General features: G+C 41.8%; 1 protein-coding gene across 2 annotated transcripts in view; it reads right to left on the bottom strand.

The window, feature by feature from the left end:
- The window catches only part of LAD1 (ladinin 1), a 35,160-nt gene extending 18,945 nt beyond the window's left edge, over window positions 1-16,215 (bottom strand). Inside the window, exons 1-2 of one of the 2 annotated variants that reach the window (XM_089514325.1) lie at window positions 15,598-16,215; window positions 490-660 (exon numbers count right to left, since the gene is read on the bottom strand). In XM_089514325.1, coding sequence (XP_089370451.1) covers window positions 490-660; window positions 15,598-15,635 — 209 coding nt within the window. In that variant the 5' untranslated portion in view covers window positions 15,636-16,215. Of the gene's footprint in view, window positions 1-489; window positions 661-12,421; window positions 12,479-15,597 lie in introns of those variants that run through there. The other variant, XM_089514326.1, reaches the window with a different exon arrangement.
- Between the last annotated feature and the right edge of the window lie 666 nt (window positions 16,216-16,881).

Here is a 16,881-nt window from a genome sequence, read left to right as displayed (position 1 = left end):
AAATGCATAGATTTCTAAGTCTGGTTGATAAAATGGAAATTATAAGGATAGTGGAAGTTAATGAAAGAAAAGGTCAGCTGTGAATGCATTTTTGAAAGAAGTCTTCAGGTGGTTCTTAGACTTAAGCAAGTCTCCCTAAGCATGTTGTTTCATTTCAAATGTACATATTATTTAGTTTTGAATGTTTGCTAAAACATGTTGAACTGCTCTTCTTTTTGTAGTGTAGAAACCTATCCTTATTTTTCCATATGCAAAGGGACCTTGTAGCAACTTTGAGACTAGCTGATATTCCAGACTAATACAGCTACTGTATATCTCTGAATTCTGTTTTTTCTCATGATATTTTTGCCTCTGGTACCAAATTTTCTGTTAAAGAAGTAAAGTCCAGGAACACATCTACTTGTTAATTGAGGTGTACCTGTAGAGTCAACCTGCACAGCTACACAAGATCTTGTATATTCATCCATTCCACAAAAAATATGCACATACCTATTTGGCATTTGACTGATTGAATTCTGGTCCTTGACTGCTTGCACTGTGTTTGAATTTGTGTTGACCATTTCTTCTTTTACTTCAGAGACAGAGCTCAGTTGCCTGTGTCTTCGCCTACGCTCCCTCTCCTGTTCTTCCTCATCTTCAGCACTCCATTGCTGGGCTAGGCTGGAGCAGAAAGCACACAAAAAAGAGAAATAAATATTTGTTTTTAAACTTTGGTTTGGGAATAATGAAGGCCGTCAGAGTAGAATTCTTTCATCATACTGTAATATAGGCAAACCATTACCTGCCAGATGTTTTAGACCAAAATTCTCAAAATAGAATGGCCAGTGGTAAGGGTCATTGAGGTTGTACTCCAAAACATCTGAAAGGAAACATTTTGCTTGCCTTTTGTGGGTGACGACTACAACATTAAACATGTCTGGCATGAACATCATATTCTGAGGCATTTCTTTAGGCTGCACAAGTATCTGATGTAAGATGGATGGTGGTTCAAGGCAATACCATTTCAGCAGCAGTACTCAATCATCCAATTTTAAAAATAAAATTTTAAAAAGTCACACACACACACACACACACCCCGAGCCAAAGCATAACCTTGCCTCTGAAATCTGCACATTTTTTAGGCTTGTAGAGTTCTTTGGAAAATTTAAATATACACAAACCATGCATATATTTTACAAATATAAACAGCTAAAATATGCACACAGCTGAATAACACAAACAGTTATACTGTAATAAGTGGTAGAAATGTGTACAGAATGTATATACATTAAAACATGCATATATCAATGCACAATTTCTCTTGCAAGAAAAAAAATCCACAGTCTCACAATCTGGTGTAGACAAATAATGGGAGGAGACTACCGGTTCGAGTGAAAGAAATACAGTAAGAAAATTGTTCACATCCTTATCTGCAATAGCTTATCAGTACCTTATGTGCATTCAGTACTACAGTTACAGGGAGGGTTCAATAGCCAAATCTACACTAAGACTTGTTTTTTTGATTATGAGACAAAACCATTCAAAAGGACCAGAGCCACAAAGAACTATGTAAGAACATATAAATGGTCTATTTATCTTGACACTGTTCATTACATGATGCATCAGTAACACCCTGTTCAGAATTCCTGGTTCCTGAGTCCTGCTAGACTATCCAACCATAGCAACTGCTTATTTATTTATTCAAGGGGGCCAACCCAGATCCTAGTCTCAGATGTGTCTTTAGGTGTACTCCCATATGACAGTTTTCTATATGTGGAGATGTCCCTGGGCCTCATAATACAGGTGTGTCTTTACAAGCATTTCCTGCTCTCCTTGTTTGTTGATTAGCTCACAAACCAGTGGAGTTGTAGAAAGCCAGTTCTAGGGAAACTGCAACATTATGTGACACAGACTTTCTCAAAGCAACATTGTGCCTCCTGTGCTCTGCACCACTGAGCACAGCCCTTTTCTCCAGACACCTGCAAAGGGGCAAGAGGAACCAGAGAAGGCCATGCAGGAACACCATGTGGCTTAAGAAGGATAACTGAAGCCTATGAAAAACCCTGTGTGAAAGAATACTCAGGTTTTAATCTATCCTGGTAACTCCATAAACACTACAGAATCTCTTTTGACTGAAGGGGTTTTAGCTGGAGACTGAAGCACTGAAGGTGCCCAGTCTCTTGGCATTCATGAACATTGCCACTCTAGTAGGTTGGTCCTGGTTAATCATTATTGTGCCAGGGATTTCATTGCATTTTTCCTTTCACTTAAAAAAAAGTTATGTTGTTTTGAACCAAGTGAGCAGGGAAGGAGAAAAACAAAACAAAAGACTAGAGGGGAGGAAACAAGGGGAAAGCATGGGGGAAACCTTTTGCAGTTAACTTTGAAATCATCTTAGAGCAATCAGCTACTTGTAGCCAGCAGTGAACCAAGGACGTAGCCAGGATTTTAGGAAGGGGGGGGGGGGGGTTCCAGACTAAGTGCCACCATTATAATGGGGCTTGGGTGCGGCGGCGCAGCAGCACACATCATTCATTTTTCTAATGGAAGGGAGGGGTAATCTGTGGAAATGGACAGAATCTGTGGAAATGGACAGTAACTGTACTTTACTGGAGAAGAGTTACTGCTTAGGAGAAGAGTGCATGCTTTTCATGCAAAAAGTCCCAGGTTCCATACCCTCCAATATTTATCACAGGTGAAACCAGGACACATGTAGCCAAGCAACATCAGAATGTGGTCAACATAACAAAAGTTATTAATGAGAAAGAAAACACAAGCTAGAAAAGGCTGCAGCAATTTGCTTTTGCCTGAGCTTGCTGGAAAGGGAAAGATTCCTCACTCTTGAATGAGAGACCTCCAAGTCACCCAATCCTTAAGAGCTATGATCACATCTTGCAGACTCAGGGCTATAGTTTCCTTGGCTGAGTCTATCCAGCTGTAATGTGTCTTCCTCTTTTCCTACTGCCTTCTACCTTACCAAGCATCATTGTCTTTCCTAATGAGTTATAACTTCTCATAACATCTTAAGTATGACAGTTTAATCACCTTGGCTTCTAATGAGAGTTCAAATTTAATTTGCTCTAGGGACTATTTGTCATTTTAGCAGTCCACAGTACATGCAGGACTCTTCTCCAGCACATTTCAACTGACTCAATTGGAACCTGGTAAGTCAAAATGTATGTATGTTCAATTGATTAATTAGGTCTACTCTAGACAGGACTAACAACTGAAAATGTAGGCCAATGGTGTTTGTGCATATCTGTTCTACTAGATCCCACTCTTAGTGCCTTAATGGGTGGAATATTTGTTCACAAAGGCCTGTTATAGACGGGCCTAAAAGTGTGTGCTCCGCGCGTGCTAGGGCTAGGAAGCGGCGGCGCTTCCGTACACTCATAATCCTAGCGCGCGCAAAGCGCGCACAAAATGGCAGCGGCCGTTCCACACGGCCGCCGCCATTTTGATGTAGCGGACGCTCTGCATCTGCACGTTGCACAGCAGAAGTGACACCGCGAGTGCACAACTAGCGCCTCACGGCGTCTCTTCTGGGCCACAAGAAGGAGCTCGATTTTCGCGCTCCTTCTTGGCAGTGTCCGGGAACCGCACTGTTTGGCTGCTGCAGTTCCCGGATGCTGCAACCGGCGGCGGCAGCAGACCGCCGCGTTTTGGCGGTCTGTAACCCACCAAATAGTTCATAATAAATAGCTTTCTTCATAATTGTTACAAAACTTTATTATTTATAAACATCAAAACATACTGGAATAAAACCATGAGAATTTCAAGGCCTCCTTATTGCCTAGGCAAATTTACAAATTGAAACATATTGGGAATCCATGCTATCAGAAACAAACAGTTACATAATGAATCATAAACCACAATCCTGTGTGGTCTTAAGATCAAAGACCAATTAAGCTTTGGACTCTCATAGGTGGCCTCAGGCAAACTATCATCTCTCACCCTCAGTTCCCAGTTTATAATTCTGAAGGAGAGCATTCATGGGGCAGAAAAGTACAATGGAGAATATGTAATAATGTATTTCACTTGTAAAATAGTTCTTTGATCTGCTGGGGATTGTTTAGCCCTATGTAAGTGGTGATTAGGAATAAGAGTTGGTGGATTCACAGGTAGACAGAAGTGATGGAGAGGCAGATGAATGATTCAGTAAATGTGCAATACATCTACTAGAAGCCACAGGCAGTGTGGCCAGTGTATCCTGGAAACTCTAATACTAATAAGTAACTTTTCAAATCTCTGAGCAGGAATATGGCCCACTCTAGGAGGAAGGCCAGGTGATGGCATTTTTGGAGGGTGTAAGGAAACAGCTCTCTTTGATGCCACGCCACCAGTCTTAAAATTGCAGAGACGTTTGAAGCACACCAAGCCTTGTTGGTTTCTTACAAAGGAAGACATGGGTAAGAATCTCCAGCCCACTGACATTTTCTTCCTGTCTCCTTCACCGTGTACTTTCTAACCTACTAAACTCAACTCAGAAATGGAAAATCAAACATACTTAAACATACTGGGAGGAGACCCAATAAAATCAATGAGAGTCAACTTCTTGTCGTTGTGTGGACGTCCAAGTTATGACAACACTAAGATGAACCTATTACGGAGTTTTCTTGACAAGATTAGTTCAAAGGTAGCTTGCTTTTGTCTTCCTCTGAGAGAATGTGACCAAGGTTACTCAATGGGTTTCCATATCTGAGCAGATATAGAAACTCTGGTCTCTATAGACCAGTGCTCATACCACTACACCATCCTGGCTCCATCCTGGCTCCAACCTACATAAAAATATTAGATGGATACATAAATTCATGTTTACTCTGTAAATGTCTGCATTAAAATGAGATAGATGTGGTAGATCATGCGACGGGCAGAAGTGCTTGCTATCAACTTCGGTTGATACGCCAACTGAGACCCTACCTAGACCAAAGGGACCTTGAAACGGTGGTACACGCTCTGGTAAACTCTCATCTAGATTTCTGTAATGCGCCTTACATGGGACTACCCTTGTACCAAGCTTGGAAGCTTCAGTTAGTGCAAAATATGGCAGCCAGATTGGTCACCGGTTCATCAAGGTTCGACCATATTACACCTATCTTAAAATATCTTCACTGGCTCCCTATTTGCTTCCAGGCACAGTACAAGGTGTTGGTTATTACCTATAAAGCCCTACATGGCTTGGGCCCGAGTTACTTACAGAACCGCATCTCCCTATATAATCCACCCCACACTCTTAGAACGTCGGGTAAGAACCTATTGGAAATAGCAAGCTTTAAATATGTTGCTACTTCGCAAAGAGGATTCTCATCAACAGCTCCAAGAATAGTCTTCCTGAGGAGATCTGCTCGGCGGCCTCGCTAGAAACATTTAAAAGCTGCCTTGCCGGTCTACAACTCTCCAGCACAGCTGAGTGGGCGCAGAGGAGCCTTTAAAAGTTGCCTTGCCAGTCTACAACTCTCCAGCACAGCTGAGGGGGTGCAGAGGAGCCTTTAAAAGCTGCCTTGCCAGACTACAACTCTCAAGCACAGTTGAGGGGGTGCAGAGGAGCCTTTAAAAGCTGCCTTGCCAGACTACAACTCTCCAACACAGCTGAGGGGGTGCAGAGGAGCCTTTAAAAGCTGCCTTGGCAGACTACAACTCTCCAGCACAGCTGAGGGGGCGCAGAGGAGCCTTTAACACCTGGCTGTTAGCTCCAAGGATGCTGAGCCTTTCTTCCTACTGGACCAGAGACAGTGGTGGCAGAGGAGTTAGGAGGCTGCTTTCTCCCTTATTTTATGTGGGACTCAGAGGGGAGATATGTCATGTGGGCAGTGATTGGGTGAGAGGAGGATGATAAAGACAGATAGCCATGTCCGCCTTAGCTGTTCTGTTTCATTTTGATTCTTTAAATTGTTTTAATGGTTTAACTATTAATAATAATAATAATATGTTTTATTTATAGACCGCTATTCCACAATGATCATAGCGGTGTACAGTAAAAATCTTAATGCAATACAAAATACAAGGTGACAAAGGAGGGAGAAGTCTCGTCCTTCAGGCAGTCCCTGATGTTGCTGGGTCTGCCTGATGGCTCCCTCTGAGGCCAAGATGACAGTTGAGGAGGGAGGGGCCTCTTCCTTCAGACAGTCCCTGATGTTGCTGGGTCTGCCTGATGACTCCCTCTGAGGCCGAGATGACAGTTGAGGAGGGAGGGGCCTATTGTAACTATTGTAACTATTACAATAAAATAAATAAATAAATAAATATATAAATATATAAATATATAAATATTTATAAATATATAAATAAATATATAAATAAATAAATAAATAAATAAATACATAAATAAATAAAACTATTGTAACTGTTACTGTGTTTTATTATTCTGTAATAGTGGGGGTTGTAAGGGGACAGTATAATGTGACTGTTGCTTATATTTTATATTTTTATTCTATGTTGTAATATTGTTAATTGTTTTATTATCAATTCTGTTGTAATCTGCCTTGATTCCTTTGGGAAAAGGCGGAATATAAATAAATTATATTATTATTATTATTATTATTATTATTATTTAGAAAAGCAGTTAAAACCAAGCTTTTTAGCCAAGCATACCACCACCTGATATGAATACCCCCCTGATATGATATGAATGATATGCCCCCATCTGTGTATGATCCCTGCCTTGCTTATTGATGCTATTGTTTGATGTTGGATATTTTATTGTTTTTAGCTGCTTTTAACTGAATTTTTATGTAAGCACTGTGTGCTGTTATTTAGTCTGCAACCCCGCTTCGATCCACCAGGAGAGGCAGGGAAACATAAATAATTTATTATTATTATTATTATTATTATTGAGTAAGAAAGCACTTTGTATACTAAAAATTATATACAAATGCATAATGTCTTTTGTATCGTGAAAAAATGTACTTTGTTGAAAAAAAATTGCCTACATAGAGGTGAACCTGAGATCTTCTGCAGGCAATTACAATTCTCCTAAAGAATCTCAAAACCACAAATTTCTTAAGAGTGTCTTAAGAGAAAAGTCTTAGGTATAAGAACCCATCTTCAAATTTCTGATAAGGACTTCTCTGTTGCGCAAATGTGTTAATTAAAAAACAAAAAGATTGTCAGTCTGATGTGACCAGTATCAGAACTGGATGGGCAGGAAACCAACAATTTACGATTTCAATTGGAGTGATTCATCTGAGCTAATAAGAATGGAAGATTTAAAGAAGGGCCTTCCTGTTGAAAATGTGTTTGAGATCTGTTGTCAAAACAAGATTCCACAGGAAAACAAGATGCAACAGGAAATCACGCACACACATGAACAACTCCAAGCACAGAACTGAGTCTTCCAAAATATCTCCACTTCTTCCTGTTTTGAAAAGAGACAATGCATAGCCCTTCCTTTCCTTTATCATAAATGTAAAAGGAAGGAAGCTGAGGTTGAACTGTCTCTGTTAAGAGGTCCACATAGTGAATGGGGTGCCCTTTTTATGTTACAGCTATCATCAGACAGCCTCTTTTCTGTGACTTCATCACAGAATGGTTTTATTTAGGTCAAATACTTGTATTTGCAGTACTGAAGGGGTGGTATTCATAATCCTTAGTGGACTCAAAAAGTTAATTTCAAGAAAGAAGTTCTCAGAATTTCCTGGTCATTATCACCACAGCTCATGCTGGCTGGGAGATCTGGGCTTTGCAGTTCAGAACGTAACTTTTCAAATCTCTTATTCCCCCTTGCCCTTGCAGCCATCCCTGTAGCACCACCAGGGATTATGAATTACACAGAGTGCCCTAGGTTGTTGGGACACTCTCTGATGCATCTAGAGATATTACAGGAAGGGAAGGAGAGATCATCAAAGCATGCTTCTCTGCTCTCTGTTTGCTTTAAAGAGTGCCTGTATCTTTCTCCTTTAAAGAATGTCCTCAAGATCTCAGTGCTTCTTCGAACAGAAAGAGTCCAAAAGATAGACTTACATGTGCATGTTCCATTGAAGCAGGGCTGGGAAATGTTATTTTTAGGTGCCACATCCCAGAATCCCCAGCCAGCATAATTTCTCCAAGCTCTACACTGAAAATATGCTTACAACTGTGTTTTTAGTTCCATCATTGATTTGGAAGAGAAAGGATATACAACCATGTCATTTTCTAAAAAAAAAAAAAAAAAAACCAATTTTTTAGAGAAGCTCAGCCTGAATAGGTGCATGAACCTGGTCACCTGGCTGCAGGTGTTGTCATATATGTCTAGCAGTCCTCTTTGCATAAGGTTGCAAGTTCAATACCAGTGAAAGGGCTCAAGCTCGACTCAGGCTTGCATTGTTCCGAGGTCGTTAAAATGAGTATCCAGCTTGTTGGGACCAATTAGCTTACTTGCTATTGCTATTGCTATCCTCTTTACATCACTGTGCCTGGGATTCTCACTTATCCCATACATCCCACACATCATATTGTCCTGCTGTATATGCAGATAACACAAACCTTGTAATTATAACAGGTGCAATGACTGAATGTGGGGGTGGTCTGGGCCATCTCTTAATTTAAATTGCACAGTGTTTTATGTTACATAATTCTGGCATTTCACCACCAATAAGAAAGAAAAAGGTGTGGAACTACAGGGACACTGAGCTTAGCAGATGCCAACCTTAATACAATGACTGCTGGTGGCTCCCAGGTCAGTGGAGTAATGAATCTCCTCTGGGCTTCAATATATTTTAGTGATAATGTTCAGCACTTTGGATATCTCCTTTAAAGTCTATAACCTGGAACAGATTCACTGCCTTCCTGACAGGCAGATGTCATTGACCTCATGCAGTTACGTCAGTCCTCATTGTTCATATGGCTTGTAGGCCATAAAACAGAGCTGTGACATGTAACAAGGACAGGTTAAATACTCTCATTTCCTCCAGACTACAGCAAAAGAGAAAATGTAATTGGATTGTGCTCCCGCTCATTTTCTCCACCATCACACCTTAGATACACTGGTTGTAGAGGAAAAACATAACCTGGAAGTAGATTTAAAATCTCAAAGAAAAAAATGTGAAAAAAATGTTTTTAACATGGGCAGTTTAGCCAATATCAAACACTACAAGTCCATTGAAAGTCAGCAAGATAAGCACGCCACCAGCTTGCTAATTATTATTAAGTAAACACGTTAATTACTGATTGACATTTTCTAATAACTGGTTGACATTTTCAGCATGCAATTGAATTTTATACATGCATGTTAATTTTCTATCCTTTTGGTCTGATCTTTCCTATAAAGTCACTCTCTCAACTAAAGGAGAAGAGTTGTTGGAATGGCAGAATAGTTTTTACCAGGACACCAACATATTTGTGAATGCTTAAAAACTAAACACAGAAAAGAAATGCATAGAATCAGAGGAGATGTCCTGTTTACAAGTGGCACACTTTTTGCAATTCTACCCATGTTCTCAATCAAGAGATTTACTAACCAAATTGGGATATCACCACTCACCCACCTAGCCACTGAGGAGCACCATACTTAATGTTCTCTCAGTCAGTGATGGTGAAACTGTGTTAACTGCAGAATAAATGGTCCCATGTGATTCTTGTACATGGCTTGTGCCAAAAACACATCAGATTACACTGTACCTTTGCCCCAGCTCTTTATCAAATAACTTGTCATCCACTAGTTCTCAACCTTTGATCTTCACCTCCCATAATTCCTGAGCATTGGCCATACTGCCTGGGACTTCTGCAAGATGAAGTCCAAAACCTCTGGAACACCAAAGGATGAGAACCACCGCATAAGACCAAATAAATGAGATGAACAACACTGGGATGAGGAGGCCGTTGTATGCTGACAGTTTCTCTCCATCATGGTCCCTTCAGCCATTTTACTTCCAAGCACAAAACAAGAGCCAATTATTTATTCACTATCCATATCAGCACTTGACTTTTATCTTGCAACTGAGAGATTTGTTTTATAGGAAAGACCTGTGGTGCAAGCACAGAGACCAAATCTGGGTGTAAAATTCAGTTTTGTTCTGGAAATCTCAACTATTTGAATTCAGATGATTATCAATGGCTGAGAGCCAGTGTGGTGTAGGATTCAATTTCCTGCTCAGCCATGGAAACCCACTGGGTGACCTTGGAAAAGCCATGATAGGTTCACCTTAGGGTTGCCATAAATTTGAAATGATTTGAAGGCACACAACAACAAACAACAACAATTTGCAACTATTATGCCAATTTCTCAGAAAAGAACATTTGTATCACACACTGATACTTTATCTTCATCAGCACATCATATCTATTGGAAGACACACCTTTGCAGAAATTTCATATTCCCTAAGACAATGGAGCAAAGCAGGTTCTACTGTGTTCATAATCTAGTATTACACCTGAGTCCCATAACAAATATTTTATGGGTATCACTTCACATCCTGCCCTAAGTTACAATTGTACAGTATTTCTGAAATGGGAAATGCAGTCAAAGAGAGAAAATAAGACACAGTCCAAACAGGGTGGAAAAGACCTATGATTCAAGCAGTGTTGATGGTGTCATCCATTTTCATGACAATCCTTAGCAGAACTGAAAGCATTAATCATTGCAATTATCAAGATAATGAAATGATTTCCTTAAGAACTGGTTTTAAAACATGGGTTTTTAATTAGATTTTAATCATAGCTATTTCATTCAAAAGGGTGTTCAGTGCCATTGACTTCAGCCTAAATTCAGAATAGACACAATGACTTAATGGGAATTTGGTAAGTGAGAATTTACACTCGGTCCATTCTTCCAGTGAATCTAGTTGGGTAACAGCCAGCATAGTCTAGTGGTTTGAGCATCAGACTATCAGCTCTATAGAAACCAAGGTGTGAATCCCCATTCAGCCATGGAAACCCAATGGCTGACCTTAAGCAAATCACACACTCTGCCTTTTAGGAAAGTCCCCTCTGAACAAATCTTGCCAGGAAACCAGTCCCACTCATGATAGGTTTGCCTTAGAGTCATCAAAAGTCAAAAATGATTTCAAGACACAAAACAACAGTCTAGTTGGGATTAGCAATTGCATTAGGCCATTGTTGTGAACAATATTTATCTCGGATAAGCAAATTACATTACCTTGGAGCCCAAAATAAATTAAAATAGAACTAGTGAATGTTCTGAAAATCTATTGTCTGTAAGAGGAATGGGCTACTCCTTCCCACCTCTTGAAAGTAATGTGTTACACCAGCAGTATTACCTGCAGTATCATTGGCAGTTCTGGCTGGGTGTGATGGAGGTTCTAGATTAGATAAGATTTTGGCCTGATCCAGCCAGGCTGCTCCCAGAAAGAAGGGACTAAAACAGCCAAAAGTGGCTTGTCTGTAATTTGCCTATAGGATTATTTGTTTTGTATACCCATTTGTTTATTTGTATTTTATGCCATTGTTCAGGCCAATATCTTATATTTCTAAACCATCTTTAAGGTAAAGCCTACCCCACCAGCTTGCTTGTATTTAAAAATATAAAATAAATATAAAGCAAATATAAAATATTGTTGTCGTTGCTGCTGCTGCTGCTGTATGCCTTTAAGCTATTTCCAACTTATGGTGACCATAAGGGTCACCCTATGGGTCACCATAAATATCATGGGGTTTTCTTGGCAAGATTTTTTCAGAGGTAGTTTGCCTTTGCCTTCCTCTGAAGCTGAGGGAATGGAACTTGCCCAAGGTCACCCAGTTAGTTCCTAGCCAAGTGGAGATTTGAACCCTGCTCTCCACAGTCCTAGTCCAACACTCAGACCATTACACCACATTGGCTCTCATAACGAACACATTGCAAGAAGATAGTCAGTGAAATAAAATAATTTAAGACAATAATTTAAAACATTTTGCAAATTCACCAACACATACATATTTAATTAATATGAACAGGGAAAAACATTTAAGTGCAACAGCAATTGAGATAAATAAATACTTAGAGACACAGTTGAAAGGAGCTCAACTTAACTGTGTTTTCAAGGTCAGTTTAAAACCAAATGTGATGGAACCAGCTATATCTTGCTTGAGATTACAAAATGATTTCATTTAAAGAGTACACTATGATAATTTGTAGTATTCAGTCACAAAAATGATGAATCTTCCTCACATAATCTGAAGTTGTCACATGCAATGAGATACTCACTCTCATATTCATTATGGCCAAACTACCAATTAAAACCAAGATTACTACCTCTTTGAAAACCCATGTGGATGTAAAAAAAAACCCCTCATGGTCAGCAAAACTTGGAAAATTTATTGTGTTGGACTACAGCTCCCAGAAGTCCTCAGTCTCCATGTTGTCTAGGCAATTCTGATGGTCATAATCCAAAAAAGTAATTTTTCCAAGCTCTGTGCCAAAGTATAGTTTCTGAGAGCTGCCATGACCCAGTGAAAAAGACAATCCATCAGACTTCTGGACTTAGCCCAAAAAAGTCTATAGTATCAAGTCATGCTTTGACTATGAGCTCACCAGGGGTGTGTCAGCTGTGAGGTGCTTTCCTTGGGAATCAGTTCTGCTCATTCAGTGCCTTTGATCAGCACAGGAGAGTAGTGGAGGGAAATTGAACCAGAATAAGGTCTACTGTCTGCATAGTTCACACTATGATTCTAGCAATTTCTTATCTCATCATATTACACTTTACTGCTGTGGGGCGGTATTCTCCCAAGCTTCTAGCCTGGTGAAAATGCTGAAGACAGGAAAATACAAAACACTCCTTTGCAGATATGCCTTGAGGTGAATATAAGCAAGTTGTTATTTCTCTGCCTCAGCTATCCACCAACACAATGGGGAAAGGAGCAAGGAGGGCTGAAAAGAGCCATCAGAAAGGATTGATGAAGGATGCCACAGTAGCATCATTTGCTTGTTTGTAAGTGTTTCTCAGATGCACATCTGTAGCTGCTTGCTGCATCCCTGGTCACCTTATGACAAAAGCTGAGTGGCTACCTTTTAAACAACATGATCACTCAGAAGGTTTGTGCAGCACTGGGTAAGACATGGGTCAGATAGGGATGATTATCACTTGTTGACTGTAGGATCAGCAAGTGATGTGTTGAACATGTAAATGAGCCATCACAAATATTATCACCAGACATCACTTTCATGTCAACCCAGAAGACAATGTTTTAAATCTAGTCCATCCACACATTCATTTAGCCATTAAGGACTATCACTACCCCACAGCTGCAACATCAGCTGATGGCTTTTATAGAATCTCAGAGTTGGAAGGGACAACAAGGGCCATCTAATCCAACTCCCTGACATGAAGGAATACACAACTAAAACGCTCCTGAAAAATGCCCATCCAACCTATTTTAAGACCTGCTTAAAAAAACTATTCTCCAAGGCAACCCATTCCACAGTTAAACAGCTATTAAGTAAGTAAGTAAGTAAGTAAGAAGAAGAAGAAGAAGAAGAAGTGCAATTTCTTTTCTTGTAAACTGAATCCATGTAAATCATACTACTAGAAGAAAACACCACATACTTGGAATAACTACAAAGGAAGGTCAAAGATGGAAGTGCAAAGCCAGGCTTAATGCTGAACATAAAGGAAACAAAAATAATGACCAGGGAAGAAATACATAAATTCAACCTAGACAATGAGGAAACTGTAATAGTTGATGAGTTCCCATACCTTGGATCAAACACTGATCAGAAAGAAGAGAACAGTCAAGAACTCAGAAGATTAGGAATGGGAAAGGCAGCTGTGAAAGAGCTAGTGTAGTAGTTGTTGTTGTTGCTGTGTGCCTTCCAATAATTTCTGACTTATGGCAACTCTATCATGGGGTTTTCTTGGCAAGATTTGTTCAGAGGAGGTTTGCCATTGCCTTCCCCTGAGGCTGAAATGGTGTGACTTGCCCAAGGTCACCCAGTTGGTTTCATGGCTGAGCTGGGAATCGAACCCTGGTCTCCAGAATCCAACACTCAAACCATGACACCATGCTGGCTGTCACATTGACAAAATCCTAAAGAGTAAATATATAGAAATGAACGTTAAAGTCAAAATCATACAAGTCATTGTATTCCCTATTACCATGTACAGATGCAAGAATTGGACACTGAAGAGATCAGATAAGAAGAATATCAGCTAATCTGAGATGTGGTGCTGGAGAAGAGTACTTAGGATACCATGGACAGCCAGAAAGACAGGGGGGAAAGGTCATTGAACAGATCAAGCTGGAAATCTCCTTGGAAGCCAAGATGATCAAAATGAGGCTGTTATATTTTGGCCACATCATGAGAAGGCATGATACATTACAAAAGACACTAATGCTAGGAAAGGTAGAAGACAGTAGAAAGAGAGGAAGACTGCACACCAGATATCAGAGAAGTCACCAGCCTGAATTTACAGGACCTAAGCAGAGAAATAGAGGACAGGGAGATGTCTCATTGACAGGGCTGCCATGGGTTGGGGTTTATATGAAGGCAGTTAACAACTGCAATAACATTTTGAATTATGGGTTAAGTGGGCCATGACAGAGATATAAAACTGCACACAGAACTTTCTTATATCATCACATCACTTCAGACTAGGGCAGCCCCATTAAAAAAAAGAAATCTTGAACCATCCACCCCATGAGCTTCAGGCTGCTATCCTGAGAGTCAGCTCCACTGGAGTCAATGGGGGTACACTGCACTGTCACTTAATTGTCATTGAAACCTGGATCCATTTGAAGAATGACATCATTCTAAAAGAGTTGAAGAAAGTAGCCCTTTTCAGCAGGCCTCTTCCCAAGAATCACACACTCCCTACTCATGGCTTAGAAAAGTTTGTTGTGTGCTTTCAAGTCCTTTAGTCTTAGGGCGACTCTAAGGCAAACCTATCCTGGGGGGTTTTGGGCTATGTAGCCATGTTCTAGAAGAGTTTATTCCTGGCGATTCGCCGGCATCTGTGGCTGGCATCTTCAGAGAATGCTGACCTGGAAGAGAGTGGGTATATATGTACTGGGGTTTGCTTGCCAAGTTTCTTCAAAGGGGGTTTGCCACTGTCACCCTCCGAGGCTGAGAGTGTGTGACTTGTCCACAGTCTCCGGGTGGATTTCCATGTCCAAGCATGGTTTCGAACTAGAGTCATAGTCCAAAGCTTGAACCACTCTACCACGCTGGCTCTTTTTACTTATTTTATAGGACTGCCCTTGCTTGAATCTCCCACCCAGCATGCTGGCTGGGGGATTCTGGGAGTTATAACCCAAAAAGTAACTTTCTTGAAGTCTTCAAAAATATAGCTGTGTTACTGTAGAATCCGTATGCAGAGAGATCTTGTAGCACCTGTGAGACTAAGTGAAAGAGTTGGCAGTCTGAGCTTTCCTAGACTCAAGTCTACAGATGCATCTGAGGAAGTCGAGTGGAGTCTACCAAAGCTCTGGCTGCCAACCTCTTTCTTTCAGTTAGCCTCAAAGGTGCGACAAGAGCGCTCTCCATACTTTTTGACGTCTGTTCCTGACAAGCCAGGAGAAGAAAATCCCTCGCCTACCTGAACTTTTTAATAAGTTCCCCATAAGTGCCCACAACAAACTCCAACTCCCAGAATTCCATAGCAGAGAGTCAGACAAAGAATTATTTCTCCAGTGTGGATGCAGGGGAAGGGGACATCTCTATCCTTAGGGAGGAGGGGTTGTGAGGACTGGCCTCCAGGAGACAGGACCCACCTGGAAAGCGCCGACCAGCTCTTCCTCCCGAGAGCCATGATGCTGGCGACTTCTCGCTCTCTCTATGCCTGGCTTTGGAAGCGGCAGCGGGGCTTGGCACTGAAGCTCCCCTCTCCTTCTCCTCCTCCTCCTCCTTCTTCAAGGCCCTGGGCAAACTTGGGAGGGCATGAAGGGAGAGAGCGGGAGATCCGTGGGGAAGAGAGAGAAATCCGGGGCAAAGGGAGAGAGAGGGAGAGGCTAGTGGCAAAGGTGGAGAGTGAACGATCCGTGGCAAAGATGGGAGAGACCCGTGGCAAAGTCAGAGAGGGTGAGATCCGTGGCAAAGTCAGAGAGAGTGGCAAAGGTGGATGGGAGAGATCCGTGGTCACTGGTCAAGGTGGAGGGGGGAGATCCGTGGCAAGGGCAGATGGGGAAGATCTGTGGAAAACAGAGAGATGAGGAGATCTGTGGCAGAGTCGGAGAGGAGGAAATCCGTGGCAAAGAGACAGAAGAAGAGATCCGTGGCGGAGAGGGGAGATCCCTGGCACAGGTAGATGGGGGAGATCTGTGGGAGACGGAGAGATGGGGAGAAGACCGAGGGGGGATGAGTGGCAAAGGCTCCTGTCTGTCGGTCTGCAGGTGGCCCTGCTCTGGCCCTGGGCCGCTCGTCTGCCGCCTCCTTCCGCCTGCCCTGCCCCTTGCTCCCCTTGACAGGCTGGGAGCTCCGCTGGCCTCCAGGAGCAGAACGGCCTCCCTCCCTTGGCAAAAGGTGCAGCCTCCTCCGCACAAAGGCCGCTGTTCTTTGCCTTGCCCCGGCTGGGGGTGGGATTTGAATCCAGAGCCTCAGCAGCCAAGGCGCCCAGGGTTTGGCGGGGGCAACTCCCTGCTCCCAAACCTGTTTTTCCTGCCTCGCCTCCTCTGCACTGGCAGAAAGCAGGAGGAGAGGGAGAGGAGGGGAAGTCTAGGCTGGAGCCACACTGCAGCACTAATCCGGTTTGAAACCGCTCTGGCTGCCAGGGTTCCATGCAATGACTTTCTGGTGCCACAACAAACGACCATTCCCAGAATGCCATCGCATGGAACCCTGGCAGCCAAAGCGGTCTCAAACCGGATTAATGCTGCAGTGTGGATCCAGCCTAAGAAGCAAGGAGGGACACCAAGGAGGAGGAGGAAGAAAAGACTCCCCCATCCCTACTTTTTGACCAGATGCCTTGCTTCCAAAGGAGGACAAGAGCCCTGCAACATGGAGGACATTGAAGGAAAAAATGAAATAGAGAAAAATACAAATATATTTATAAATATATA

The sequence above is a fragment of the Sceloporus occidentalis genome, unplaced genomic scaffold (assembly GCF_023333645.1).
Source record: "Sceloporus occidentalis isolate IW3139 unplaced genomic scaffold, rSceOcc1.0.p SCAF_3, whole genome shotgun sequence".
NCBI classification, from domain to species: Eukaryota; Metazoa; Chordata; class Lepidosauria; order Squamata; family Phrynosomatidae; genus Sceloporus; species Sceloporus occidentalis.
Note: the sequence above shows the minus strand (reverse complement) of the source record. Positions and strands in the feature narration are given on the sequence as shown.